The sequence below is a fragment of the Oryzias latipes genome, chromosome 21 (assembly GCF_002234675.1).
Source record: "Oryzias latipes chromosome 21, ASM223467v1".
Lineage (NCBI taxonomy): Eukaryota > Metazoa > Chordata > Actinopteri > Beloniformes > Adrianichthyidae > Oryzias > Oryzias latipes.
The window spans coordinates 11,684,745-11,712,471 of NC_019879.2; the positions used below are offsets into that span (position 1 = coordinate 11,684,745).

Sequence of the window (27,727 nt, forward strand, 5' to 3'; positions counted from 1 at the left end):
AACAAAACAGCTTTTACTCAGTCATTATATTTGTCAGAATAACCATTCTTGCTCTGATACTTTTTTTAACATGTTGTTGATAATCCTATTTTGTTTTCATTATAGTTTTTCTTTATCACAAGTTATCCTAGTACTCAACTAGCATCTGGTAACTAGTGTTTACTTATGTGTCTCTACTAGTTTTTCCTGTTGAATTGTCCATCCCCTCCCCTCCCCTTTCCTCACCACCCCTTCTCTATAATGGTCTTGCTGTGGGGCAGGCTGATGGGCTGCCCAGGGTACAGTGCAGGTTGCTTGAATCTCTATGGTCTTTGGTCAGGGTGCAGGACTCTGCTATCTGTAGCTGGTTGAGTGTGACATGTGCAGGGTTTGGTTCTGTGTTTTGAGGATGCCAAGTTTCCGGTTTCGGCCCGGGTAGAGGTTAATGCTCCTCCTACTCTCTTGCCTTCTGTTCGTCTGGTGCCAGAAGCTTTTGTAGTGGCTACTTCCACTCCATTTCTGTTTGACTGACGTGTTTGTTCGGGGAGTAGATGTCTTCTTGTTTCTGGCCCTTTTGGGACACTCTTTAAGTCTGTGCCTCTGTGAACTGTCTACCACATGTTGCTCGTTAGTCAGGCTTCCTGTGACTGCTTTTACTTTCAGTGACACCATTCATACATGTGCAACACTAACTCATCTACATGTATTGTTACTTTGTGTGTGTAAATATGATCAGGGTTGTATATGTATTTCCGTTGGTTTGTTTTGGTATAGTTGTTATTATTTAGTTTGTACAGTTTTTACACAAATGTGAGTGTCTCAGTGTTAAATATATGTGTGCCTGTTTTGCGGGTGTACTGTGGCCACCATTTATTTAAAGTGCATTGAGGTAATTCATGCCTTTCATCGCCAACTCTTGTTTTTCTGTCACTTTGTCTCCTTATAATTATTGGAATGTTGTCTAACTGCTTTACCCCCTATTTAATTGAAAATAAAATGTAGTCTAACCCAACAGGTACTCAGCAGCTCCCTTTGCCCAGCTGTGGGGCAGGACAAAACAATTCTTGCCCACATCTGTTTGAAAAAGACTAAAATAATCATTATTTTTGTGTCCATCTGTTGATTTGTCACTGTGTCTATTTCCAGGTCAATCTTTCCCATCCACCCTTCCTTCAGAGTGCTGGCTCTGGCTGAGCCTCCTGTCGTGGGTGGCAGTACAAGCAGTGATAGCAGTAGAGGTCAGCAGTGGTTGGGCTCAGAGCTTCTCACTTTGTTCCTGTACCACACTGTCACACCACTGGCCAAAGCTGAGGAGATGGACCTCATACTGGGACTTGTGAGAAACCTTAAAAAGTACCATATCAGTTCTGTTCTTTGGTGTTTTGACTTTTTTGATGGTTTTTCTTTTTTCATTCTTCTGCTGGGAAGACTCCTAACGTACCAAAAGAAGCAGCAGAGCAGCTGTTAAACTTCACACATAGTCTACGTAGAGGAAATGATCCCACAGTAAGTGGATCTGATTTTATACATGCCAGTACAGTTACATAAAGGAAATGACTCAACAGTATGTGTGTCAGATTGAACACATGCCGATGAGTTATTGTGTTTGTTCGCCATGTGTCTCTGCAGGCTAAGTCTTTGGCCTCGTCATTTTCCACCAGGCAGCTGCTGAGGATTTGCCGCCGCCTCTCTCAATACCCCGAGGAAAACATCACCCACTCCATTCACAAAGCATGTCTCTCCAGGTATGTATAAACACACACTCCAAGGATTGCTAAGGGGAGAAGTGTAACATTTCCTGTTTTAATATTGTAACTCATACAATGCCTGACACGCCACACAAAACCACAAAGCATAATTTCTATTAAAAAAAATGATTCTATTTTAGTAAGTGTCTTTACATGGAATAAGTTTCACCTGTATTGTACGAAGGCTCAGAAGCATGACCACCTTTTTCTAGTCTTAGAATAGATGAGCAGTCTGTATATGCTGCAGTGGCTAACTAGAAGTTAGTTGTCTAATTTTTAAGGCTTAGTGTTACTGCCACAATTAGGAGACTTTTTGATTTTCATTCAGTTCAGTTCAACTTAGTAAATAACTAGCTTGAGAAGAGCTGGTTGATGTGGTTTGGGCACCTGGCAAAAATACCAGCTGAAAGTCTTCAGAGGAAGGCTTTATGGGCATCTCCTACTTGGACAACATGATGGAGAGATAATATAGTTTGGAACTACTCAGTGGCTGCATCTACAATTGTCCACCACATAGCATAGTGACTGTTTAGAGAGTCTGTGTTTAATTAGTCTCCATCTTCTTCTTCTTCTAGGCTCTTTAGTTGCTCCATTTAAGGATTTCCACAGCCAATCAACCTGGTAGCTCTTACCTCAGCATCCTTTTACCAATATATTCGTTGTTACTCCTCAACATGTCCAAGCCATCTCAGTGTGGTGCAAATTTCCACATTTTCTTCTCATAAATACCAATGTTCACACTAAGGTTTGTGTACACGTTTCCACCTAGAGTACATGCATTTGTGCATAGAAGCCAAGGAGTACCAAGGAAGACTGTAGTCTCAGCCTTCTTTTCACCATGTACAGTTTAGAGTTTTAGTACAAGTCCTGGTCTGTCATCTGCAGAAATACTCAGATGACTTTACAGCTGTTTGCTGTATCAGAGATCGACCAGTAACAGTAAACTCACACTCTCATCAAATGTCTGTTTTAGGTTTCTGCCCAGTCTGGCTCGTGCCACTCTTGAAAAAACTCTTAAGAACTGTTCCATGAAGGCCTCTTTGGAGGATGCTGAAGGCATTTCTGATTATTGCTGTGAGTTTTCTAGTAATTTATTAATTTAAATGTCATGAATTTTGAAATTATTTTTCAACTAGTTTAACTGAAAAGGTTTAGTATGTTTTTGATTTATTTTCGTCATCCATTAGGAAAGAAATCCTGAAAACTTACTGAAACATCTTAACAATTATATTTTCACCTTTTGAAATTAAAAACTACAAAATGTGTTCATTTGACTACAGTTTTTCCATCTCTGTAATGTTAAATGAAGTAGTAACTTTCTTTTCTTGTAAGTTCTGTTGAGCAGGTCCATATTGTATACTTTGCATTTCACTAGGTGCGGTTAAAAACGGCGTGTTGACTATTGGCAAAGTGTCGTCTCCCATCTATAGCTCTGTCCAAAACCTGAAAGTTCCTGATGTCCTCTTCTATGACAATCCCCAGGTAACTATCACTGCCAAAACAGAAAACTGGAACCAGAAGACACAGTTTAATGAACCCTTACATGTCACCTAGACAATCTCAGAAGAGACATTTATCATGCGATCGCACAAGGATAAAAGGCCTGCTTAAAACATTCTATGACAGGCAGAATAAACAACAAAATTGAGATTTAAAATATTAGTTTGTTGCTAATACTCTTTTTGTAAAATTGACTGGCCCTTCCCACACATCTGTCCCCTTGTGTGACACACTGCAGAATTAATGATGCTTAGTTTCAGTTCATCCATCAAAGAATAAACCTTCATTTAAAGAGCATTTTTACAATAGTCACTGTTACTGTATGCTGTAATAATGGAGCAATGTTGCTATTCAAGCCATTAAGAACCAATTTGTTTTATTTTTAGATTCAACAACAAATCATTACACAAATTATGGTCTACTTCAAAGAAAAACCAGCTACTCCAGAAGAATAATTGACCAACTGTTTAATCTGTGTACAGGTTGAAAGCAGTTCATAGAGTTCTGGTTCAAAACAAAAGGGCATTCTCATTACTTAAAAAAAAAGGTTTTAAGGTACCACTGATCAAGAGAAAACGGACGGTTTTTACTAAGAAGTCCAAATATTTGTCAAACTACATGCAGATGTCAAGTTTTACTTCAAAATAATACCAAAGGATTATTATTGGCAAATATAATAAAGACTGAGTGTGGCGTCAAATGAGCAGTTTAAAACCAAACACAATAAACTAAGTTTTGCTTTCTAGTAAATATAGAAGATTTTGGAGGAGCCACTGCCTAATTTCTGTCAAACAGTCATAGGATAAAGGGATTTTATCAGGGCATTACTTGGAGACTTTGACCTGAATGAACCAATTAACCTTGGCAAGTGGCAGCAGCATGATGCAACCTCACTTTAAAGATATATTTTTTTTTCCATGTATTCATTTTCTTGTGGTCCTGCCCTCAAATGGATAATTTGGCCATGTTCTTTTGCTTTCCACTGCAAATATTTGGCATTAAAAAACGAATGAGAATATTTTAAAATATTGCTGTAGTTGACACACATCCAATGTAAATTATGTGAGTGTAAAATAGATTATGTGCGTCTCCTCTTTACTGGATGTAGTTAAGAAAGAAGGATTTATTGGACTGAGATCCATTCGAGATTCTATCTTGTGTAAACTACCAAGTTAAAACCATTTGATTAAAAGAAATGTATCAGTATGCAGGTTAGGCAGAGAATTTAGAATACAAAATGTTTTATCGTCATCAATAAAAAGGGCATAAATCTTTCATTTTGATTTCATAATGGTTTTTCTTTACAAATGGAATTAATACTTTTCGGTTTATTGATAATTGATTTTCAAATTTAATTGTAATAAATATTTTTCCCACTTTTACTTCAGTTGTTTGTGACGTTCACATTTAGATTATGTTTCCAAGAGGGAAACATCTTTACTTACTTCTTTAGATTATCTATAGTATTGTTTTTAATAACTCTGTTTGGACTCTTACACTTACAAGTAGTATGTTACATCACACCTTTCTCCTGAACTTTATAGATCTCTGTTTTCTTTAGATCTGAGCTATGTTTCATTCATTGACAGTAAAATAAGAACATGACTGAACAACCCCTCCCCCCTCTCATTCCAAATTGGAAGCTCCCCCTGGTCCCAAAAGCCGAAATCCTATAGACTTCTATTGAGAAATAAACAGCTATTACTCTGTAATTATGTTCGGCAGATAACCATTCTAATATCTTTTAATAACATGCTCTTGATTATCCTTTTTTTCATGATATTTTTGCTGTCATGCAAGATTTTCAAGTTATAAACTGACCAATCAGATGCCTCATTGAAAGTAGGTGGCCAGAGAAATGTAGACGACTTACTGAGGACACCTGGTTCCAACACGGCAAAGAACATATCGCAGAAAAGCGGCAACTAAATTGACTTAATTTGGTTGGAACCGGAAGCAAGGCATTTTCTGTGGGTCACACGTGACTAATCCAGTTATTTACTGTATGTTATACAAGCAATGGTTTCATTTAATTTCTCTGAACCTTTCAGGTCAGGGTAACACTGTCTTGTAAAATATAGTATAGGGTAGAGTATATATCTTCTATGGTTATTTTGTTTATTGTTCACTTGTATATTGCAAAGCTAAATATGATGCTGTTGGAGCCTTTAGAAATATAGATTATAAGTGGTAGGTCATAAATAAGAACAATACATTCAGTTCAACCAAAGAATATGATAATGGAAATCAGCAATAGTAATGTAAATGACCAGATTATTGCACAAATGAGCAGGAGACATTAAACCACGAGGATAGAAACTGTGTTTAAATCTGTTTATCCATGTTTAGATTTGTCTGTAACACCTGACAAAAGCTTACAGTTTAAAGGTGACTGACAGGAGTTGGAAGAGTCCCAGGGAACGCTCAGTTTTTGTTTTTTAAAGCAGTGCTGTCTCTAAAACAGTGCAGTATTTCCAAGGATGGAACAGGGCTAGCGGATGATTCTCTGTACTTTGCTCACGACCTTCTGGAGCACTTTTCTGTCTGCCACAGTGCAGCTAGGGGCCCACCGAGACAACAGGAACTCAGGTTGGATTTCATGGAGCAACGGTGGAAAAACAGTTCCTGAACATTCTCAGCAAGTTCAGCCTCACTGGGTTTTTGGTATCAAAGCTGTAGTGTTGGTTCTCCAAGTTAGGTATTCAACTGTGACATGTGATGACATGGTTTACATGCTGAAATAAGATATAGAACATCTAATAAACTTTTAGCACTTTTACCACTGTTGTTAAATTGCTTACAAAGTAAAAATGCTACAGCCTGTAAAACACATTTTATGCTTTAGTTTTGTTGTATTGATATTTTTTTAGGTTTTTATTTATTTATTTTTCTTTCGAAGATCTTAAACTGATTTTTATATATATGTCTTCTTTTAATTATTATGTAACTAACAAGATTTAGCAGATTTCTTGTACCCTACATCAATTTTCTTTAGTGTTCAAGTTGTGCTGGTTTGTCTGCTGACTTGCTGGAGTAAAACAGGAAAATAACAAAGCCTGAAAGGATGGGTAAAAAGAGAACGCCCTATTTTTGATTGACCTACCTTCCATTTTTAGACTAAAGGCACATTAATATAAGGGAGAAAGAGTGTCAAACTGGTTTACTTTATATAGTTAGCCCTATAAATTGTATTTTTATGTATAAAAAAAACCCATCTGCTTCAGTACAGATAAGAAGTTCATTGTTGCCATTTCTCCTTTGTTTGCTTTCACAGCACATAATGGTGATGGAGGACATGCTGAAAGACTTTCTCTTAGGAGAGCACCTCTTATTGGTTGGAAACCAGGTAAGTAAAAAAAAAAAAGCATTAGGCCTGCACAATACAGCACAAATTTATCGTTATTGCAATATCAAGCTGTGCAATACGCATATCGCAAAACAAGTCGAAAATCGCAATAAAGGGTTAATTTAAATGTGGTAATACAATCTTATGGCAGCTTGAAGTTTTTAGTGAATCAAATAAATTAATTTATGCATTTGACCAATCAGATGAAGCCCTTTTATGTTAGATGCTTGCCTCCTATGTAGCCAGGTTTCATTTGGAGTATTATTTAAGGTATTTTGACTCTTTTTTTTTTTTGAAACTGCAGTGAAATGGAAATCATGTTTTTAGTTGTTTTGCTATTTGTTCATGTATCACCAGTTATATCGTCATCGCAGTATTGATCACCGATATCACATATCGCGAGATATCCTCATATAGTGCAGCCCTATGCAGCATATAGCAAATTATAATAAACTAATTTAATCCGAATTAATGTAGGTCCTTGTTCATTTTAATCAATTTTCAGACCCTAATTATAAATCCTTCTCGCTACCAGAGAAAAACAAATTGGCCAGTTTACTTTTGTTTTTAAATTCACCAGAAAACTGCAATTCCCGCAACCCCACCCCTTCACATGTGATATTATTGAAAAGGATACTAAACATACCAACGTACATACCAAAAGGAGTGAATTTAGTATTACGCAGAAGTTGAGAGATGGTCAGATTTAGAAATGGCCTCTACAAAGAGGAAATTTGCATTGCTGGTAGTCAGGAGGTTATTGACATACATTTCTTTACATTATTTGCATATACTGCAATATGTTCTTACTGTTATTATTATTATGTTGTGATATTATTTCTAAAGGGATTTTTTTTTCTTTTTTTTTTTTTCTTTGATTTTTTCGCAAATTCTTAAACAAATTGGCCAATAGAACCATGTGAACTGGTTTAAACAACCATGTAAGTTATTGACTGTTTACCACTAAACCCGTGACTTTATTCACTAGATTTAGTCCCTCACAAATCAGACCAACAACTATGGTTTTGTCTGCTAATTTGAATAGGTTACTAAAAATGTTGGTCAAGGTGAGATTTACCAGTCAAACCCATCACTTGCTTCTTATTGCTGCTGTAAAACCTAAAAATGAAAACAAAAAGTTGGAGCATGGATGTAGCAACACTCTTTTTAAAAAGTGTTTTCTTTTTTTTTAAACTCTATAGGGTGTGGGTAAAAACAAAGTGGTGGACCGGTTCCTGCATCTGCTCAACAGACCAAGGGAATATATTCAGCTCCACAGGTAAGAAGGTTTGCCTTATTTATTAGAAATTTGCATCCTCAAACAAACTGTATCCATGGAGCTTACAAATAGGGACTTTAAATAACCACATAAAATGGGAATTTGTCATTGTTAGCTTTAATTTTCTAAAAAAAATTTGATCTCCTGAACTTCCTCACATCTGCTGGAATCAGGATGAAGTCGTTCACCTTATAATTTGTGAGTGTAAAATATTAAAAGAGGCTTCACTAATGAGCATAGGTTGAATCTCTCCAATTAGTTACCAGCATGAAGATCTTTTATTGTTGCACGGTTTATTCTGGCTGAACAAGGTCACTTTGAAAACCTAAAAGCACACAAGAGCAACACAAAGATGAAGTCTAAAATAGATGCACCTAATTATACAACAATGACATGAGGTATTATAACAGCCCAGTATGTCCAGTGTTGTCCTGCACACATATATTTTGTCAGCCACAGTACAGGGTATGGCTGTGTCCTGATTAGAGCCAGTAGCAGCAGCTAATACTAAACCAGGACAGAGACAGGAGGTGATCTGTGCATTTGGCTTTTGGGAGCCTCTAGAGAAGTTGCTCAGAAAAGCAAGCGAGATGCAGGCAAGAAAACTGGGACATGCTTTTGGGTCACAGTGTAAGTTATCAAGGAGATTGGAGACAGTGCTTGTATGTGGTCTCTAAAGAGAAATATATATACCGTAATTTCCGGACTATAAGCTGCTACTTTTTTCCTGCGCTTACAGCGTGCGGCCTATTCAGTGACGCGGCTAATTTATGGATTTTATTGGCGGCCCCCGTGTACGTATTTTCGGACACAGTGAATGGTTTGAATTCTCTAACATCAAACACAAGTCATTTGTTTTTCAACACACCTCTAAGCAGCCAAACAGCATGGACCTCACTTCAGGTCTTAGACACTTCAGTCATGGTTCAACAAAACGAAACACGCATGCCCAGCCGCATCCCAGAATCCTTTGGTGCCATTAGACCCAACGTGCACGTGATCGCCGCTACAATATGATGAAGCTTTCAAGTTAAAAGCAATCGTTAAAAGCAGCGTGAAAAAAATCCACCATCACCAACGGGTTTGGAAAAGCCGGTCAGCTGCGTGACGGAGAGAACAGCGCATGGAGTGAATTTACCTCTGAGTCATAGTGACTCGGCTGGCTGCATGTAAATATATGGGAATAAGGTCAGCCTTTATTTTGTCGGGACACGACTGGAAACACAAATTGACGTGATCGTTTTAACGGTTATTAAGGACTGAGCGGAGTTTTGCATTGAAACGCTCACAGCCCCCGTGTGAGCTGGAGACTGCGTGTCGTGTGAGCTGCGGGGCCGATGGCAGTCTGAAGGCTCCCACACGTAACAACGCATCCGCCCCTCATACACAAAACGTACAGTATTAAGTCCGATTGCTCTGCACAGACACGATTTGCTCCGTTCACCGGCGCAATAGGGACGAAGCGCTCCTCCTTGAAGCCGCCCTGGCCATAGCTGTCGGAGTAGATAGGAAGGGGAGACAAGGAGCGCGCGGGAGTGCGGAGGCGTCGAGCCATTCTGCAGGCTGCAGCCAGGGCTTACTCGAGACGTCCGCGGAACAACAGTGTTTGTTGTGGAAGGAAACTTCTGACCCACGCGCCGCGAGGAGGCGCGCGTATCGCGCTGAGGCGCGCGCTTTTCAGTCGCCGCTGCTGTATTTTACCGGTGTGTTTTTTTAACCAGCCCTGTTACTCCCATAACGCTGCCGCGACACAAGCGGAAGGAGAGCTTTACCCGTTCACCCCTCCATGCACTGCTGATACTTGCTCATTCTTAAACACGTACAACAGAATGGCGAGCCGGGCGTTGGCCCCGCCTTTAGCCCCTAAGACTCATGGGAAATGTGGAATCGCGGATGTAAATTTCCTCATCATAACTGAGGGATGTAATGTTGATTATATGGTTACTGTTTGTAATTTTATGTATGATACCTAGATTGTCAATAAGTTAAAAAAAAAAAAAAAAAAAAACATAACTGAGGAACTTGTGAACAGAATAGAGGTGCATACTGTTTGGCAGATGCAGATATACTCAAATACATGAGCCTGAGGCAAAACTGACTCCACCCTCTATGCGCTAATAAGTCACACTTGCTCTGTGAGTCAGGACTTGATCCGTCAGGATGACAACATTGCCTAAATCATGCATGCGGCTTGTACTCCGACGCGACTTGTGTATGTATAAAATTAGTTGAACACGTAAAAAATAGGTGGGTGCGGCTAGTAATCGGGTGCTTCTGTAGTCCGGGTGCGCTTTGTAGTCCGGAATTTACGGTATATATAAAAGTACTACCAGACTTTAAAAATTAGAGTTTTTTGTTGTTATTATTGTTTATGAAATCCCATTTTGTCATCCAATGTATCTGGAATGCAAAATTGTGTTTTTGGTGTTTTTAACTTGTAGCATTTTTCTGATGATGGAGGATTTATATGTATATGAAAAAATAAGATTAAAACTGCATTTCTGAGTATTTCTTTATTCAAATTGTGGTGTTTAAAAGCAGACAAAAACAATACAGTTAAAAAAAAGCTTGTAGTTGTTTATTAAAATCTAAAATCGGCAGGCCTCAACCTTCCTGCTCTGCTGCATTCTGATGCACCCCTTTGCAGACAAATAAATCCATGTGCGTCTTTGTTTTTCTTGTCTGAGCTGGAATCTGGATCAAAACTGTACGACTGGATAGCTCCAATATTTCTTGCCATTTTTGTTGCACCGCTAATTTTAGACTGGGTGCAGGAAGGACTATAGGCTAGCAGGAGAGAGTGTAAACAAAGGGATGATGACTTTTCATGTTTCTTAAATGTGTTTCTTGAAAATGTTGTGACTAGAAAACATCTGATTTCACAAGCTTTTTACATCTTGAGGTTTTTACAACTTCTGTAAATATGTGTTTAAATATCAAACTTGTTACGCTTTGGGGTCTATGTTTATAAGCTGGTATTTCCTCTTCTTTAGAGACACAACGGTCCAGACTCTTACGCTGCAGCCTTCAGTGCGAGACGGTGTCATTATGTACGAAGACTCACCTCTGGTTAGTTATGTGCATTTACTGACACGCACCACATTTAGATTTACATTACAGTATTTAGATGACTAATTTGGATAAGTATTAATTAATGAGATATAGGACAATTATCAAACACAGGCTACACTATATGTGGGCAAAAAAAGTAATTGACTGCATGTGCTGTAAAAAATAATACATTTAAAATAATAGTGGCTCTGGTTTTCAAAATAATAACAATAGAACAATCTTTAAGAAATCTAGGTTAAAAGAGCATTTAATAAATACAACAAAACCATTGTCACAAAGCCAAAAATGTAATTACGGTTAATAAGAATTTTGTTTAAAAAAAAAGTGCAATGAGAGGAGTTAAAATTATGGACAGATATTTGGGCCAGTTTACAAAAAAAACGTTTTTTTTAAAATTACGACTTTTACGTCGTACATTTACGAGAAAGAAAGTCATAGATTAACGAGGAAAAAAGATCAAAGTTGTCTGTTTATCGGAGCCTAGCTTGAAGATGAAATATGTGGAGCCTTTTGTGAAGCTTTATTTCCGGATAGGTTTAAAAAAAAAGAAGAAGAGAGATTCTGAACCTTTTAGCGACTCAATCTCAGATTACTTTCAGTGGAGCCTCTTTCCGGTATTTGGTGTCAGTAAAGCGGAGTTTCAGATGTAAAATAAGGAGCTTAGAGACACGTTTGGGTGTAGAGGACCGCTGCAGCCTTTATTTTCCTTTTCATTCACATAACCTGAAGTTCATTTGTCACATTACGTCATGAACCTGTCATCCGAACACCAAGTGTTACATACGCCCCCTCCTCCAGATGAAATGCCCCATTTCAACATAAAGCAAAAAGATGAATGAAAATAGTCTGTTATATTAGCATTAGAACGTTAAAAATGCCAAAAAGTGCTGCTTATCAGACGGAAGCATCACACAAACGTAGAGATCTTGTCTTTGGTGGAGAAAGAAAGGATTCAAGTAGACAGCTGCCTGCAGGGACACAGATTTCTTCAACAAGGGGCTGCAGAGATCCTGCAAACCACCCATCAATAAATAAAGCATTCATAAATCGTAAATCAAAGAAATGAGCTTCCAAACATTTGAAACGTTATCAATAAACATTCAGCTCCCCTGTTCCATTGAGTTTAGTCGGTCTGCTCTGCTGCTGCGCGGCATTCACTTGCTGCTGCACTGTTACATGCTCACTTCCACTTTAATCTCGTAAATTAACTTAATTTTTGTAATTTTCCTTTTTTTTTGGTGGCCCTAAAACTCCGTCGTAAAAATTAAAATTTAGTTTGATAAAAATTATTTGAAATAATACAATTTTCTTTCCTACTGCCTGTGTTCATTTTTGTGTTGTTCCTGCTTATTTAATTTAATTTCAATTTATTATTTATTATTATTTTGTTGCATTTAAAGAAAAAAGAATGCCTACATTTTTGAGTCTGTGATACTATTTTCTTGGTTATTTTATAATTACAATTTTAATTGTAATTATACAATTAATAGGGTTATAATTGTACCGGTAAATAATTTAAATTTTGGATATAATAATTTTAGCCTGATTCTGAAAGAAAGTAAATTCTAAGATTTTAGAATATTTTTGACTTTGTTTTTTTTTTTTATCAGTATTGCTTACAAGTTGGCATGCTTGTGTTCAGGTGAAGGCAGTGAAGCTTGGTCACGTTCTTGTAATTGATGAAGCGGACAAAGCTCCCACCAATGTCACATGCATCCTCAAGACCCTGGTGGAGAGCGGCGAGATGATCCTGGCAGACGGACGCAGAATCCTCTCCGGTGCGTTCACTCACTCTTACACTATAGAGATGACTGAAAAGAGACTTTGGATGATGCAGCACAAGCAGAGCCCAGCTAGATATAATTACGCAAAACGGGTTCATCTCCTCAAAGAAGAGTGTGATACTTTCAGGACGTAAACACAACCTTCCCTGTTGTGACTTGCCATTAGAAATGTTTTAAAATATACCATTTAATTTGTTTAGTTTTACTGTAGTCACAATAGTTATGTTAGCCAGACAATCTTTCTTCTAAATTCAATAATGATTTGCAACATTTGTATGAGTCGAACATACATATTAGTTAATACTGGACATGGGACAGCCGGCCTCAGATGTTTCCTACTTAGTTAATTTAAGTTAATTTTAGCTAATTTCAATTATACTATTATGTAGTTTATGTCTGATTTGAATAAAATCTGTTTTTCTTTGGCTGCTGTGATTTATGATGTTGCCGATACATTAGGTGTGACAGCGTTTTACTGTGTGTGATTGTGTTACTTTACATTCTCCAAAGATCCATACGAAGCCAAGGGGAAGCCCAATGCCATAATCATGCATCCAGACTTCAGAATGGTGGTCCTGGCCAACCGCCCTGGTTTCCCTTTCCTGGGAAATGACTTTTATGGATCATTAGGTACACACAAACACACATTGTCGTAGTGAAGACACTCCACAGGTTTCTGTTTTACAGTGTTTCCTCGTTTGTCGTTAGGGATACATTCCATAAATAACCTGTGATTGGTGAAATTTGCAAAGTAGGATTACAGATGTTTTAAGTCTGTAAAACTCCTCACTACACACTTTATCCAATTTCTCAGACAGACTTCAATATGTTCACACGTTTCTATTTTACTTAAACTCCCAAAGTTCAAACCTTCATAGGTAAACCGAGCCCAGTTTTATAGAATGAAGACTGAGATCTGCTTGCGATTAAAGATTTATGGAGATTTGAAAAGCTGCACGTATCTGTACAGGAGACACAGCACTGAAGAGATTTACTGTATTTGTTGTCAGCATTGACTGTATATGAGAACTGGACTGTGTGACCCCTCCCCCTGTGGTGTTCCATGTACGAAGTACCTGCTTACTCCAAGATGGACTTCTATAGACAAATAAACAGCTGTTACTCATTTTGTTTGTCATAATAACCATTCTTGCTCAGATACCTTTTTTAACATGCTCTTGATCTTCCTCATTTTTTCATAATACTTTTTCTTTTTTACAAATTATTCAAATTATAAACTGACCAATCAGATAAAAGTTTGATTGACACATTTTTTGTAGCCCGCTTTCAAGTGTTAGGAGTGTGGACTGTTGGTGCGTGCCACTCATGACTGTTGAGAGTGATTGCCACTGAAACAACAACACTGACCAATCACTGCTTAGTGATGTCATTTGGCTTCAATATGGCATCCGTATCCCAAAAAATGGTGACTGAATAGAATTCATTTCATTGGAGCCATAAGTATGTCATTTTCTATTGATGACGTCACACTAAGTCACTCGTTCCGGTTCTGTTATATTCTATTATACAGCCAATGGTTGTCAGAGAAAGACGAGTAAAGCTATTTATTATGGTTCAGATGTGAATAGCTGTTGTGTTTGTGCCCGTCTAATCCACTTCATGAATATTAAAGAGGAAAATGCAGCATCATCCACACCATTATTTGTGCCAAACAGAATCCATATTTACATCTCAAATTCCATGCTTCTCACATGGTTTAGTTGCTGTTGAGCTGAACTCGCTGACACTAAAACTCTGCATCTATGCCTTCACAAGTTGATGTCTTCTATGAGCCGCTCTTGAATAATTACCACATTGTTCTCATAAAGTTGCACGGACTTTCTTCTTTTTTTTTAACACTCTTGACACTGTTTGTGCTTCAGTTTCAGGTCATAAACAAGATGGCAAAACATTCCTTTTAAGATTTAATTTGCCAAAGGAAGTCTCTAGTTCTAAAGCATGAAAAACTAGCACATAACATCACACTACCACCACCATGTTTGACTGTGGGTATTATGTTTTTTTTCTAAAATCCTGTGTTTGCAGTGGTGTTCATCCTTGACTTATCCATATACCGGTTTGCTATTTTTGGGCGTATTTTTTTTAAAGAGGTGGGTTAAACTCTGACCTTTATTCAAGCAAGTGAGGCCTTACGCTACTAACCCCTAGACTCCTGAATTGATTTTGTTATTGTTTAGGGTCCTTTTTGACCCCAAACTTTGCATTGTGCTGTTATTAACTTGGTCAGCCAGCCTCTCTTGGGAAGGCTCACCACTGTTCTTCTGTTGCTCATTCTATTTGTGAAAAATGGGCCCCAACGCTTTATGAATGACTATTAAACATTGATCATCACAATGATCATCTCAATTGTTGTGCTTTTCTTTAGTTCTTAAACTTCTTGTGATTGCAGCAGGATATGGAGTCTTATGTAGTAGAATGTAGTAGTGTGGAGTGGTTCTTTATATGGGATTTATGGATTAATACCAGGTGTGGCAGTAAATGGGGCTGGGTGTGGCTGGTAAAATGCAGCTTAACTTTTGACAGATGTGATGATTAACCTCAGTCACTGTGCTCTGCCATTGAGCTAGTCTATGTTCTGTGCCATTTGACAACAGCTCTTACATTTAGCATGCGTTTCAAAAAAGGGAAAGATAAAAAAAATATTGTCTGGACTTTTAATTTATTGGATCCTTTCATGTGTAAGTTGTTTGTTTACAAAATTCTAGCACTCACTGTGCTCATATTTCCTGCCATTGCTGCTTCTTATTGATAAAAAGCACCACATCCATGTAATCAAAATTAGGTCACCGTCATCTAAAAAGCATCTAGGATGTTTGGCCTCTTTGATCTAGCGTTGCCTCAGCGATTGTGGAAACAGAGAAAACGTCAGCATTTTTCAACTATACTACTACTAAAGTGCTGATTATTAAGTATTTTCCCTCCTGAATAGCAGCCAGTGCAACTATTCTCTTTTGGGTGCACATAGAATAACCTATAAAATTTGAGGTACCTTTGATTTTTATTAGGTAGATAATCTAGTAATTCTGCTTCCCCCTGTTTAACTAGCTCAAGTCAAGCTGGAGCTGGCTGCCAGAAAGCTCATATTAATAATCATTGAAAGCAGCGACGATCTGAATTTGTTCTCTGTATAAAGGAGAAAAGGTTCTAACCTGCTGTGTGCCATCCAACAGGTGACATTTTTAGCTGCCATGCTGTGGATAATCCAAAGCCTCAGGCAGAGCTGGAGATGCTAAAACAGTACGGCCCCGATGTTCCTGATGCAACCCTGCAGAAACTGGTGGCTGCATTTGGGGAGCTTAGGTCCATGGCGGATCAGGGCACCATTTCATACCCATACTCCACTCGAGAGGTGGTCAACATCGTGAAACATCTTCAGGTAAACCATATCAACACAGCACTCCATTACAATGATGTACTCAAAAGCTATTTGCACTGGCCAAGTTTCCTCTCAGTAGAGTAAAAATTTATGTTTCCAACAGTACAACCCTCTTTAAAAACTCTTATGAACTAATGACATATTTTACTTCCTATTACTCTGATTCAACACAACCCCTTCAGTTGGAAGGGGTTTTAAATTTCTTGGTTTCTTTTTAAGTTATAATTTTTTTCCGTGTTTCCTTTTGTTTTCTGTGAAGTGATGATTATCTGTTCCCTTAATTCTTTGTCAAACTTGGTAACGTTTTGATTCTCTTTTTCCTCTCCAGAAATTTCCCAATGAAGGTTTGGCGAATGTTTTACGTAATGTCTTTGACTTCGACGCGTACAGCAAGGACATGCTGGAGGTTCTGATAGAGGCTCTTCACAAGCATGGGATCCCCTTTGGAGCCAAGCCCACCTCTGTCAGCCTGGCTAAAGAGTAAGACACCAGGAGCAGTTTATCTTATCTAAGGGTTGGAGGCAGAACATGAATCAGTAATAAAACACTTTCCCAGAACCAGTGAATAAACATGAGCTAAAAGTTAAATAGCAGTACTAAACTATTCGTTTTTTAGAAAAACAATGTACTTTACGAAACAACTATTGCGTGGGACCATAACAATTCTCAAGATGCTTTTGGTTTAGAGCAATAATTAAAGTTTCCATGAATTCAGAATTCCATTTGCACAGTTATACACTGCTTTATGCTGTCCAGACTGTTCTGGACCATTGATTGAATATGGGAACTGGACTGAGTGACTCCTCCCCTTTGCATGTTAAACAGGAAGTACCTGCTGGCTTCAAGAACTCAAAATCCTACTGACTTGTATTGAAAAGCTTTACTAGCTTTTTTTTAACATGTTCATAATCCTACACTTTTTTTTACATATTTTCTTCTGTTTTTAAAAAGTTATTAAAGTTATAAACTGACCAATCAGATGCCTCAATAAATCTTTGTGGTTTGTTTTGCACGTTATCACGTGCTCAGAAATCAGAAATCCCTTTATTGTCATTGTTGCACAAGATGCTCTGGACACAATGAAACAGAGCTGAAACTGCGGCTGAATCGCGGTACTGTCATTCTTATCAAAATATCTTTAATAGAATCAAATAAACACAAAGAAAAAAGTATTTTATGATCTTTCATATTCCTAACTACTCAGTGTTTTATCAGGGCCTGTTTGGATGAACACAGAGCTGAGATCCTGGAGATGGTAAATGTTTTTAGATCAGTGAAACAGGGTTATTTCTCACGGCACACCTGACGTGGCAAACTGATTGAAAAACACTGTTCTGTGGGAAATGTCACACTTACTCACTCCAGTTCTAATAGACAGTCAATGTTCTGAACCTAAAGTCAAATCTGCTACTTGGACAGCTCCATTGGTCAATTCAACTCTAGCCACTAGTCTACAACAGTAATGTTTTAATCAAACAGCCTTTTTTTCTTTTTTGTTGTTTTTTTGAAAAGATTTATGTCTTTTACCTTAGTCTTCCCATGTGTTTTTATTTCGTTATTCTTTTCATTTTTGTTAACATGAATAATGTTGATACAAAATGTTTTTAAATTACTCATTTAATGTTTTTATCTGTCATTTAATTAATAAAGCTGCCTTAAGGCAGTGTTTTCAAAATAGCTTTTGGTTTTCCCGAAGTTAATTTTAGATGATCTATCTACGTATTCCTGAGTGCAGATTCACACCAGGAAGTTCAATTATTTTGGTTGGTATCCTCATTGCTTTTCCAGCAAATTGACTGAAGTTTGTAAACAGAGGCATGTGTGTAATGATCTCTGGATCTATTGGCCAGAAATCACGAAGTTTTAGAAAAACTATCGTAGAGATCTTTGAGGCTGTACTTTTCTGGATAAATATTTAACGTTGAAATTTTTGACAAGTATTAAGCGGCTGCTTCAAAGCCTATTAAACAGTCTCTTTTTTCTATTTTGGACCATACCACTGTAACATGATGAAGCCTCACCTGCAGGGCTTTTGGCCTCTATTGTGTCTACAGAACAAACCTCATTCCAAGTATCTTACAAAGTTCATCATTCTCTAGAATTTCCCCTCTGTTTTATAGTATCTTATAACATATTATTTTTGAAACATCCAATTATGTTTTAAGTTAGTTTAGATCAAAACTGGGTCAATTTCACATCTGTGTTCCCATCACACATATGCGCAAAACTTTATCAAAATTCACGAAATGTCGAAAAAAACAAAATTTCACAATTACAGAGTTTCCATTAAAACATAATTATGCAAATAAACACAAACTGGCTCACGCGCAAGGTCATTCAAAAATATAGCAACGGATGTGAACAATGATTTACAGCAGATACATTAATATTTCTGCCACGGCACTAGCGCTCATCATCATCTATCAAAAGAGACGTCTGCGTCTTTTTCAGGATTGGCTGCGGATGACGCCATTTTGGGAAATTGTTGTTAGTGATTTTACAGAGGAGCTGTGGATCCAACAATTTAGCATGACACGCTAAACTTTTGATGAGCTGTGTGATGCTGTGGGACCTCTTGTGGCGCCTGCTGTGCAGTGCCCAAGCCAGCCAGTTCTTAACAAGACGCGCATTGCCATACGGTTGTTGACTCATCTAATTTGAAAGAAGTGTTTCCATTGCAGTTTTGCAAAATAATTCCATTTCGATATGCCTCAAAAACCACCTCAGAAACGCATAGATGAATGTGAGTTTCTTCTAAATTGATGTGTTTCCACTTGGCTAATTTGTTATCGCAAATCCAATTTGCACAAATGAATATTCAGTGGAAAAGCAGCTAACAAGCCTACCTCTTCAGGTGGGTCTTGGTCAGCTTGTTTAGTCCACCTGCTCACTTGATCTGGACTAATGTAAAAATTAATTCTGGTCCATTTTCAACAAACCAAGCAGGTATAAATCCACCCTAAATTGTGTAATGCATGCTTCTCGTTATTCTTTTTTATTTATTGAACTGATGTTAAAATAGTCTAAAATCTATGATTTGTGTAATTATTTACAACTATTGTTTAAATAAAGAAAAATATTTGTTTCTTCTGTCTCCTGTTTTTCTTAAATTACCTTTTAAAAGTGTTTTTATCAGAATGAGAACTGAGAATAGTAGAAACAAATATTTTTCCTGAACAACTTTAAAACTGTAATGCATTTAATACTCATCTTGGTCCCATAAATAATCAAATTTTCAGTGATTATTGCCCATCTTGAGAAACTTATATCAGTTAACTTCTTGTCCAATACAAGGTGATTTTTTTTTTGTATGGCACTTTTGCGGCCTATACAGAAATGAAAAGAAAAACTTTAGCAACACACAGGAAAATGAAAAAAACAAACAAACTAAAAATCAAAACCAATACCAGAGACCATTTAGGGACTCAGATTTGGTAGTGATGAATGAATGGCATCCCTTTTAATTCAAAGAAGCGGCAATCATTTAAAAAAATTAAAATCCGGGGCACCATGCTCACTACTTTTTGTTTTTTAAACGGCGAATATGACATCACCGATTTCATGAAGTTAAAATCTCATTGATATGAGCGTTTTGTAACGATCATTTTAGTCCAATGTCTTCTGAAGATAAAAAGTGTAGACATTTTATTTTAAAAATACATTTAAATTCATTTTTTGGCATGAGCATTGATGCACACTGGTTTTTCGCAGACTTCTGGGAAATTTCTAGGGCTGCTCGTCCACTGAACACCATGGGCTAAATGCGTATTTAAGAATGCGTTTTTAGTGGATTCTTATGCTACATGTGGGAGTGGAGTACTTTAATAAAACAGGCCGCAGTAAAGTGTACGGTCTAAAATTGAACTTAAACAGCGATAGTGTTGGAGAATTTAACATTTTAAAAGTTTTGCTGGCCTATTAATTTCCTAGCTAACAGAACCCTGGGTCATGTCGTAAAAGCATTCTTTCCTAGGAACATAGAAACCATCTCTCTAACCACTGGATTTCAGAAAGCCTGTTGGAGAAAGAGTGAACAATCCTCAACAACAACAGATTAACCAAGTCTATTTAACTATTGTTTTCTTTATACTTCAATGGAATTACTGGGATGAAAGATGCTCTCCACAAACATTTGTGTTAATGAAGGAACCTGCTTCCATCTGTGTGCAGCATCTTCACCCTGCTTGGTTCTGACTCTAAGTTCTGCCAGCTGATAGCTTCTTTCAGATCTCAGAGCTCTGCTGGATTTATGAACCACTAATAGACCTGACAGCTTTTTGTCTCTCACAACTACAAGTGATGTATAATCTAGTAGGATGAAGTTCCATATTAAAGTGGTGAAAGACTTGAGAAGAAGACTTGAGAAGAAGAGTGATGTTCTCCTGGTTCAGGGCTCTAAATGAGCTGCAGCTTTCTGACTAAAAACTGTTTAAGTAGTCGTCCAGTCTGCAGGAGATGAAAGCACAAATTAACACGATTAACAAACACAGATTAAGTCGCACCTTTAATGTGAAGCTCGGGTTTGAGTCTGTTATGACCCTAAACTGTAGGAAACTTTCCCTTTTTTCCAAGGTTTGGACTTGATAAATAGACTACAGTTTGCATTGTGTGTATTTCTATTTGATATTATAAAACCCTTATATCCTTCAAGCCCATGCTTGAAATCTTCTAAATTCGTGGTTACACAAACATTTCCCTCTGTGTGCAAACAAGTCTGGTTTAGGTGACGCTTAGATTCAAGAAAATGATAGTAAACATCTGATTTTAGATGAGAAACACAGTCTTCAACACACCAGCAATCAGATAACTCTCCTTGTATTTGCTCTCAAAAAGACTGAAATCCACATAAAACCCTGTCTTCTGGCTCACTAAACTTTATTTTAAGCTTGTTTTGTGTCACTCATCTTGAGGCCTTAAAGTGGTGTCGTTGTTTTAAGTTTGAAAAATATCTGCATATTTGTTTTACTTAAACAAAAAGTCAGTTTTTGCTTGTTTCAGCAGTTTTTTCTTTACTGTCTTTAGATTGCCTCTGCCAGAGGTCAGGATGACTGGTTACTGGAGCATTAACCAAGGGGGCAATGCACGCCGCAAACTGCTTTGTCCCACTGAGACACACCCCGTGGATGTAAAGGTAGTCAAGCAAACATATGGAACCCTCCCAGCAATGATGAGAGTGCAGAGTGCATCACAATATATACCCCAGCAGTCCTAATGTATGAGGAAGAGGCAATAGCCAGAAGTTGGTTTTCAATGATTTTCAAATTTTGGATGGAAAATAGGACAGATTAGCTGTTACAATAAGACTCCCTGGTGGACTATTTAGAAGTTTCACTCATAATGATTAAAAAGAAGGACCTGGTGAATTGGTTTTTATCAAAGTTAAAGTCTTACTTTCACTGCTGTATAGAGAATAAAGAGTGGCTGTGAATAAAAGATCACTCATCAGTTACCATTAAAAAATGACAGATTCTGCCAGTTATCCCAATTAAAAATATCAGAGTAAAATTATCAGAGAAGTATACTGTTCATGATAGATATTTTTCAAGTGTAAAAAACAGAATATAAAAAAAAAAACAATCCAGGAAATCGCATTGTTTCATTTTTTTTGTATAACAGTGCAGAACACAAGTATTTATCTTCAACAAACAACAATTTATTTCCCCTAACAGATCTGTTACTTCTTTAAGAAGCTCTCCTATCCTCCATATATTACTTGATTGAGCTGGTTATCTGTATAAAAGACACCTGTTCACCCCCTAAACAGTCAGACTGTAACCTCTTCACACCATGAGCAAGACTAAAGAGCTGTCAAAAGACACCAGGGACATGACCATTCACCTAAAGACTAGGATGAACTAATTTACAATAAGGAAGCAGCTTGAGGACAAGATATCCACTGTTGGAGCCATTTTTAGAAAACACAGGATCACTTTTGATCCCCCTCCACCTGGACCTCCATGAAATATCTCACCTGGTGGAGTATAAATGTTCTGGAAAACAATGAGGAAACAAACCAGAACTACGCAAGGGAACTGGTTGATGACCTGTAGAAAGCTGGAACCACAGTAACAAACATTACTATAGTAACACACAATGTCTTCATGCATTTAAACCCTACCGTGCTCCAAAAAGTCCCCCTACTTAAGCCAGCACATGTCCAGACCCATCTAAATTTCTCCAGAAACCATCTGGATGATCCAGAGGAGGATTGGGAGAATGTCATGGAGTCAATCCAACAGAGAATCTGTGGAGGGAATTGAAAGTCAGTGCTGACCAGTAACAGCCCCCAAACATAGCTCTTAAGAAGATCTGCATGTAAGAATTGACCAAAATTTTCTATGATGAACGTTAAAAGCCCGGTTTTTTAGTGGGACAGCTTGCAGAATCACTGACTGACAGTTTTGTCCCAACTGTTCAACAAGAAAGCATGTGAAGAAATAATCTTGTAGATATTTGCGTTTGGTTTTTCATTCAGAAAAAAGGCATAAAAAACACGACAATAGAAAAAGACAAGTAAAACTGCTGCTTTACATTTTCCTATGTTATTTGAAAGGAATAAAGAAAAATAGTTTTGGAATAATTAATTGGTTGCACTCACTGTTGAGACAGACTGCATGTTATCCACATGAAACACTATCTTGTTTTCAAGCTGAGACTGTTTGCTTCGTTAACCATACCTCATGTGCTTTCAGGGCCCTGCGTTTCTACGCGTTCAGCGCCTTCCCTGCAACAGAAAAGAAAGCAGGGCTTTAAGTTTCACAGAAGAAAAAGCCAACTGGCAACTTCCCATGAATGAAGTCAACATCATCTGTGATGTCACAAGTACAGATGGTATGTAAGAGGGCAGAGTGAATAGAGTAGATCAATGGCTGTTTACTTTTGATTAGGTTGTTACTTTGGATAAAAAAAAAAACTGGAATTCTAAGGTTTAGGTAACAGTCCCCAGCCTCTAGATGGTAGTCCGGTTTGTTGAGTCATGATGAATTCCTGCCTAAAAAAGGAAAAGTTTAGGTATTTCAACCTGCTGTCTGTTGATTACGGTAGTGTCATAACCAAGATAAGCTGTCAGTACTAGCAATTTACAAGTCTATATGTTACAACCCTCATCTACTGTATGTTGAAAGAATACAGTGACATAATCATTGTTCTGGCTGAGAAAGGGAAGGTCTTATTCAAGTTTTCCTATACATGGCCTTAAATTGGGCTGTACCTGAACGATCCTTAAGCGCATCATTCCCACAGCCTCACCCGATGGTTAGCTAGAAGTTGGGGTTAAATTCAGCATTTCTTCTCATCAGAACATATCGAGTTGATGCCAAAAGATCTCATCTGAATTTTCTAGCACTCTTTTTCTGAATAATTTTAATTCAACGTGCATTTGTAAAATCATTTTGTGTATTCTGTTTTTGACAAATACATTCTACAAATCCCACGATACGATATAAACAGTGCTTTGACTGTTGGGGCTTTCCAAATGGTATGGTAGAACTCTTTCTTTTTCTTCTGCAGACATTCTGTACGTGGCCACCTGTAACCCCGTGTCCCTTTACTCCATGAAGAAGGATGGAGAGACTATTCAGTTGATGGAGCTCTATGATGTGTTTCCAAGGACCATCAGCGGCGTCTGGCAGCCTTTTGTTACTGTTGCTCCACTGGGGAGTCCGTTGGATGGACAGGTGGTGTTGCATGAGGAACAGGTATGCTCATTCATCCACAGAGAAGATTGAATGACAATAAAGGGAATAACTGTTGTGTTGCTGGAGCAACTTTCTCCTACCCTTGCAGTTTGGTAGACAGTGCTGGCTTAGGGTTAGTAGCTTGCCCAATGTTGAAATGCCCTTTTACAAGACACTGAAACTTTAGTTGTGGTTGGTTACAGCCCTCCACCATTGGTGTATTTACATATCCATTTGTGTCAGCGAATGAATAGTTGAGATGAAGTGTTAATGCACCTTAAGAACCACTGGATCCTTCTTCTGGGTCAAGCTTTAAATGCAGACGCTCAGCAGAATTCCACGTCTGATCTGTACGTGCCTTCAGGACTCTGGGGTCATGATTCTGGACCTTTAGTTTTTTCTGTTTAATCTCCAGCTTCTGTTCACCTGTTAAATACAATGTAACCGGCAGGAGGAGGAGGCAAACCAGAAACTAGCACTTTCTGATGTTGTTGAACTAGATGCACCAGCATGTGTCAATGAAGCTGTGGGTTAAGGGAGAACAGGAGGTCCTCTTTGGCTTGACGATACTTAACTTTTCTATGAACTGAATTTTTTGAAGAACATGTTTAGTAGATGAAAAAAAAAACCCTTTAAAAAAACAACAACCATAAATGCAAAAAAAAGATGTATCTGCTCTCACATCCACATCATTCTTCTAAAAGTATTTTTATCTCTAAAGTTAGGAAATATGGATTACTCTATTTGAGCCATCTCTAAATGTGGTAATGTGTTTGCCAGCAACTGGAGACCATCAGGAAATGATTCATATAAAGAAGGGTAGCATAATCCAGGACTAAAGCTTTCCTCCTCCTCCTCGTTCTTTCCCAAGTATTTCCCAAGCTCAACAGTTACATATTGAAATATACCAAGCACAAACAACAGAGGAGGCTAAATGAATGCTAGAAATAAATTTACTTGAAATTCTAGTGTTCCACATTGGATACCATTCACTGGCCATTTCATTGTAACAGGAGTGCCCTCTAGTGGTGGTTTATTTGCTTGACATCCATGCATTAACCTATTTTTGTAGTCTTAAGGAATCTAGTCTGATGGCTCTTGAGATTGAAGAGCAGGTAAAAACCCCTAACCTTTAAGTTGTATAACAGACTTAAACATAAGCTGTCGATATTTTGGAAGTGATGGTTGTGTATGAAGTAGCTAGCACTCAGCAGCAGACAGGAAAGCGCTGCAGAAGGTGATCAAAACAGCCCAGAAGATCACCAGTTCCCCCAGCGCCACCAGGAGGACAAAACCAAACACCTAATCCAAGACTCCCTCCATCCCAGCCATTTGTTCCACCTGTTTCTACCCTGACTTCTATTCTTTTTAACATCTGCAGTGCAAAACAATTTTTGTTGTGCACATGATGACATTTAAGGAAATTATGATTCTGAACTGAATACTCAACCTCAGTGCATCCCATGTGGGGATTGTTTACAAACAGTAATAAAAACACATTTATTTTTATATTCAGACATAATTGCACAATCTCTGGGGTCCACTCTACAGTTTCATTTTTTCATTCTGTTTTCTCCCTTTCAGAGTAATACTGTGCTGCATGTGGACCTGGTGACGGGTGCCGTGCGGCGGCTCACGCTTTCCCCTGACAGCGATCAGACGTCCTCCAGTGTCTCTAACTGGTGGAGCGGAAAAGAACAACAGGTCAGAGACCAGATCTGAACTCTATGGATTTGTCTGTGAAATACTTTTGGACTGCTGTATTTTATACTGTTTTTAAGATATTAAAAATAAAGAAGTCAATTCATAGAACATCTGATATCAATCCATATTTTGTTTGTTGCAGGGTGTGTACAAGGTCTGTCGAGACTTTGCACATAAAAATTGGCTTCTGTTCTACAAAGAAGATCGGTAAGCAACTCATGTCTGCTAATCATTTTTAATGCTGCAAAACATTCACAGAGTATTAGCAGGCTCCGCCTTTATTCACTTTGTCAAACATGATAGCTTCAAGCTTATAAACCACACATGGTCTTAGCAAAAAGCTGGAATTTATTATTATTACAGAGTCCTCACCCACTCTGAGGAAAATTGTGTTTTTGGTGTTTCTAATGTGTTCTTGTGATATTTTTCTGACGATGGCGGACATAAAGAAAGAAAATAAGCTCCAAATTGCATCTTTGCATTGAATTTGCTGAGTATTTCGTTATTGAAATTGTTGTGAAACAGGAGGAGATGCAAAAATGCCTTTGGAAAAAGCTTGTAGGTGTTCGTCTGAATAGCTCCGATATTGCTCTCTCCTCTTTTGTTGCACAGCTAATGTTAGCTTTGGGTTGTGAGGGACTATAAGCTAGCGGGAGAGGACGTAAGCAAAGGGCTGACGGGCAGGTTTACTCTTTGCCAACAGTTCTGTCCACAACACAAAGATGAATTTCTGATGATCTCCTGCCACTCTGCAGAAACTATGTCCTTAATTAAAAAGTCTATGTAACATGCGAAAATGCACATTTTGGGCATAAAATTATGACACCAAGTCTGTTATATAATCAGAAAAAGCACATGAAAGAAAAAGCTTGGAGCAAGATTCTTGAGATTTGCAACGCTTCCACATTTTCCTTCTATTCATTTATTTTTTCTTTTGAACAGGCATGTGAGAGTAAGAAACGGAATTTCGATTCATTGTATGTGATGCACATGTGAAGAATTGACAATAAAGTTGACTTTGACTTTACTTTGACTTTGATAAGAGTCTTTCAATGTATGTGGTGGACGTGGGCTAGTAAACAGTAGAAAACTAAGAAGAAACCCCTCCCTGTTTGTCCAGTGTGAAGACCATTGGCTAAATCTTCATTCTTGAACAGGCAACAAATGTATGGTGTGTGTGTACCTAAAGAAGGATTTCTAACCCCGGCCTGAAGCTCATTACCCTAATAATAAAAATCCGAGCATCACAAAATTAGCACACAGAAGTGTACAAACAAACAACACCAGTCTTTTTTTGATACCAGTCCTTCAACTCCTTAACTGGTTTTATTTTGTCCCAGAAAATCCGATTTTATAATTTAATGTCCTAATTTGTTTGTTTTTCAGCAATCAGCTGGATGTGCTCGATGTCCTGGAGGGTTTGGTTCACTCCATTTCCCTCCCCATTAATCTGAAGTCTGTCTTCTTGGTGGCAGAGGATCGCTGGCTACTGGTAGAAAGCAACACCAACAAGTAGGTGTTGTGTTCCAAATATCTCCTAAAGTGTCTTTAGATTAGAAGGACACTGTTATACCCTCTATGTCATGTATGTTGGAATTTACAGGAAGTTCCTGTTGACTAAGCCCATGCACATCGCAGCTGAACAGTCTGGAGTTTGTCAGCTGCACAGCATCAGTGAGGATTTGGTCAGTCCTGGCCATGGAACTAGTGCTGGTATGGTGCATACAATGCAATATTAAAATATGAAACGTTGCTTATAAAAACATTTACATTTTTACTGAACTTTTCATTAAAGTCGCATGCATTTTTTGTAAAGAAAATGCAATGTGTTTTTAGAAAAAACCCACATCATTTTTAGTCTGCAATAATAATAGCATAAGACAATTATAAACATAACTTGAAAATATAATAGTTTTAGACATTTTTATTATTATTTTTAATCTAAAATATTACACTTCTCAAAGAATTCAGGCCCTAACAACAACGTACTTCTTTGTAACTGCTCTGTTTAGTAACTGGTCCATTTCTTGCAAGAGAATGTTTTGTACTAAAAGTTTTTTGAAAGAATCTTTGTTTGTTCTTTTATGCTGGTGCAGACGGTGAAGGGAAGCAATAGGAATTAAAACCACACAGTTGCTCCCTGACACGTTTCATTATGAAGAAGTAGCAACTCTTGTTAAATGGATCCCCATGTCATATAACTTGTTTTCTAATACCATGAAGTTTATTTGCTCCTTACCAA

The 27,727-nt window shown here is 37.8% G+C and overlaps 1 protein-coding gene across 1 annotated transcript in view; it reads left to right on the forward strand.

Moving 5' to 3' along the window:
* Window positions 1-27,727, forward strand: part of vwa8 (von Willebrand factor A domain containing 8) — a 73,893-nt gene that overhangs the window by 20,130 nt on the left and 26,036 nt on the right. The window contains exons 15-33 of the mRNA XM_011489452.3: window positions 1,126-1,315; window positions 1,408-1,485; window positions 1,609-1,724; window positions 2,701-2,801; window positions 3,103-3,209; window positions 6,502-6,573; window positions 7,776-7,852; window positions 10,846-10,921; window positions 12,567-12,702; window positions 13,219-13,338; window positions 15,900-16,105; window positions 16,434-16,585; window positions 21,128-21,236; window positions 22,798-22,936; window positions 23,615-23,802; window positions 25,366-25,485; window positions 25,628-25,692; window positions 26,872-26,997; window positions 27,089-27,198. Of these exons, the coding sequence (XP_011487754.1) occupies window positions 1,126-1,315; window positions 1,408-1,485; window positions 1,609-1,724; window positions 2,701-2,801; window positions 3,103-3,209; window positions 6,502-6,573; window positions 7,776-7,852; window positions 10,846-10,921; window positions 12,567-12,702; window positions 13,219-13,338; window positions 15,900-16,105; window positions 16,434-16,585; window positions 21,128-21,236; window positions 22,798-22,936; window positions 23,615-23,802; window positions 25,366-25,485; window positions 25,628-25,692; window positions 26,872-26,997; window positions 27,089-27,198 (2,288 nt within the window). The remainder of the gene's footprint in view (window positions 1-1,125; window positions 1,316-1,407; window positions 1,486-1,608; window positions 1,725-2,700; window positions 2,802-3,102; window positions 3,210-6,501; window positions 6,574-7,775; window positions 7,853-10,845; window positions 10,922-12,566; window positions 12,703-13,218; window positions 13,339-15,899; window positions 16,106-16,433; window positions 16,586-21,127; window positions 21,237-22,797; window positions 22,937-23,614; window positions 23,803-25,365; window positions 25,486-25,627; window positions 25,693-26,871; window positions 26,998-27,088; window positions 27,199-27,727) is intronic.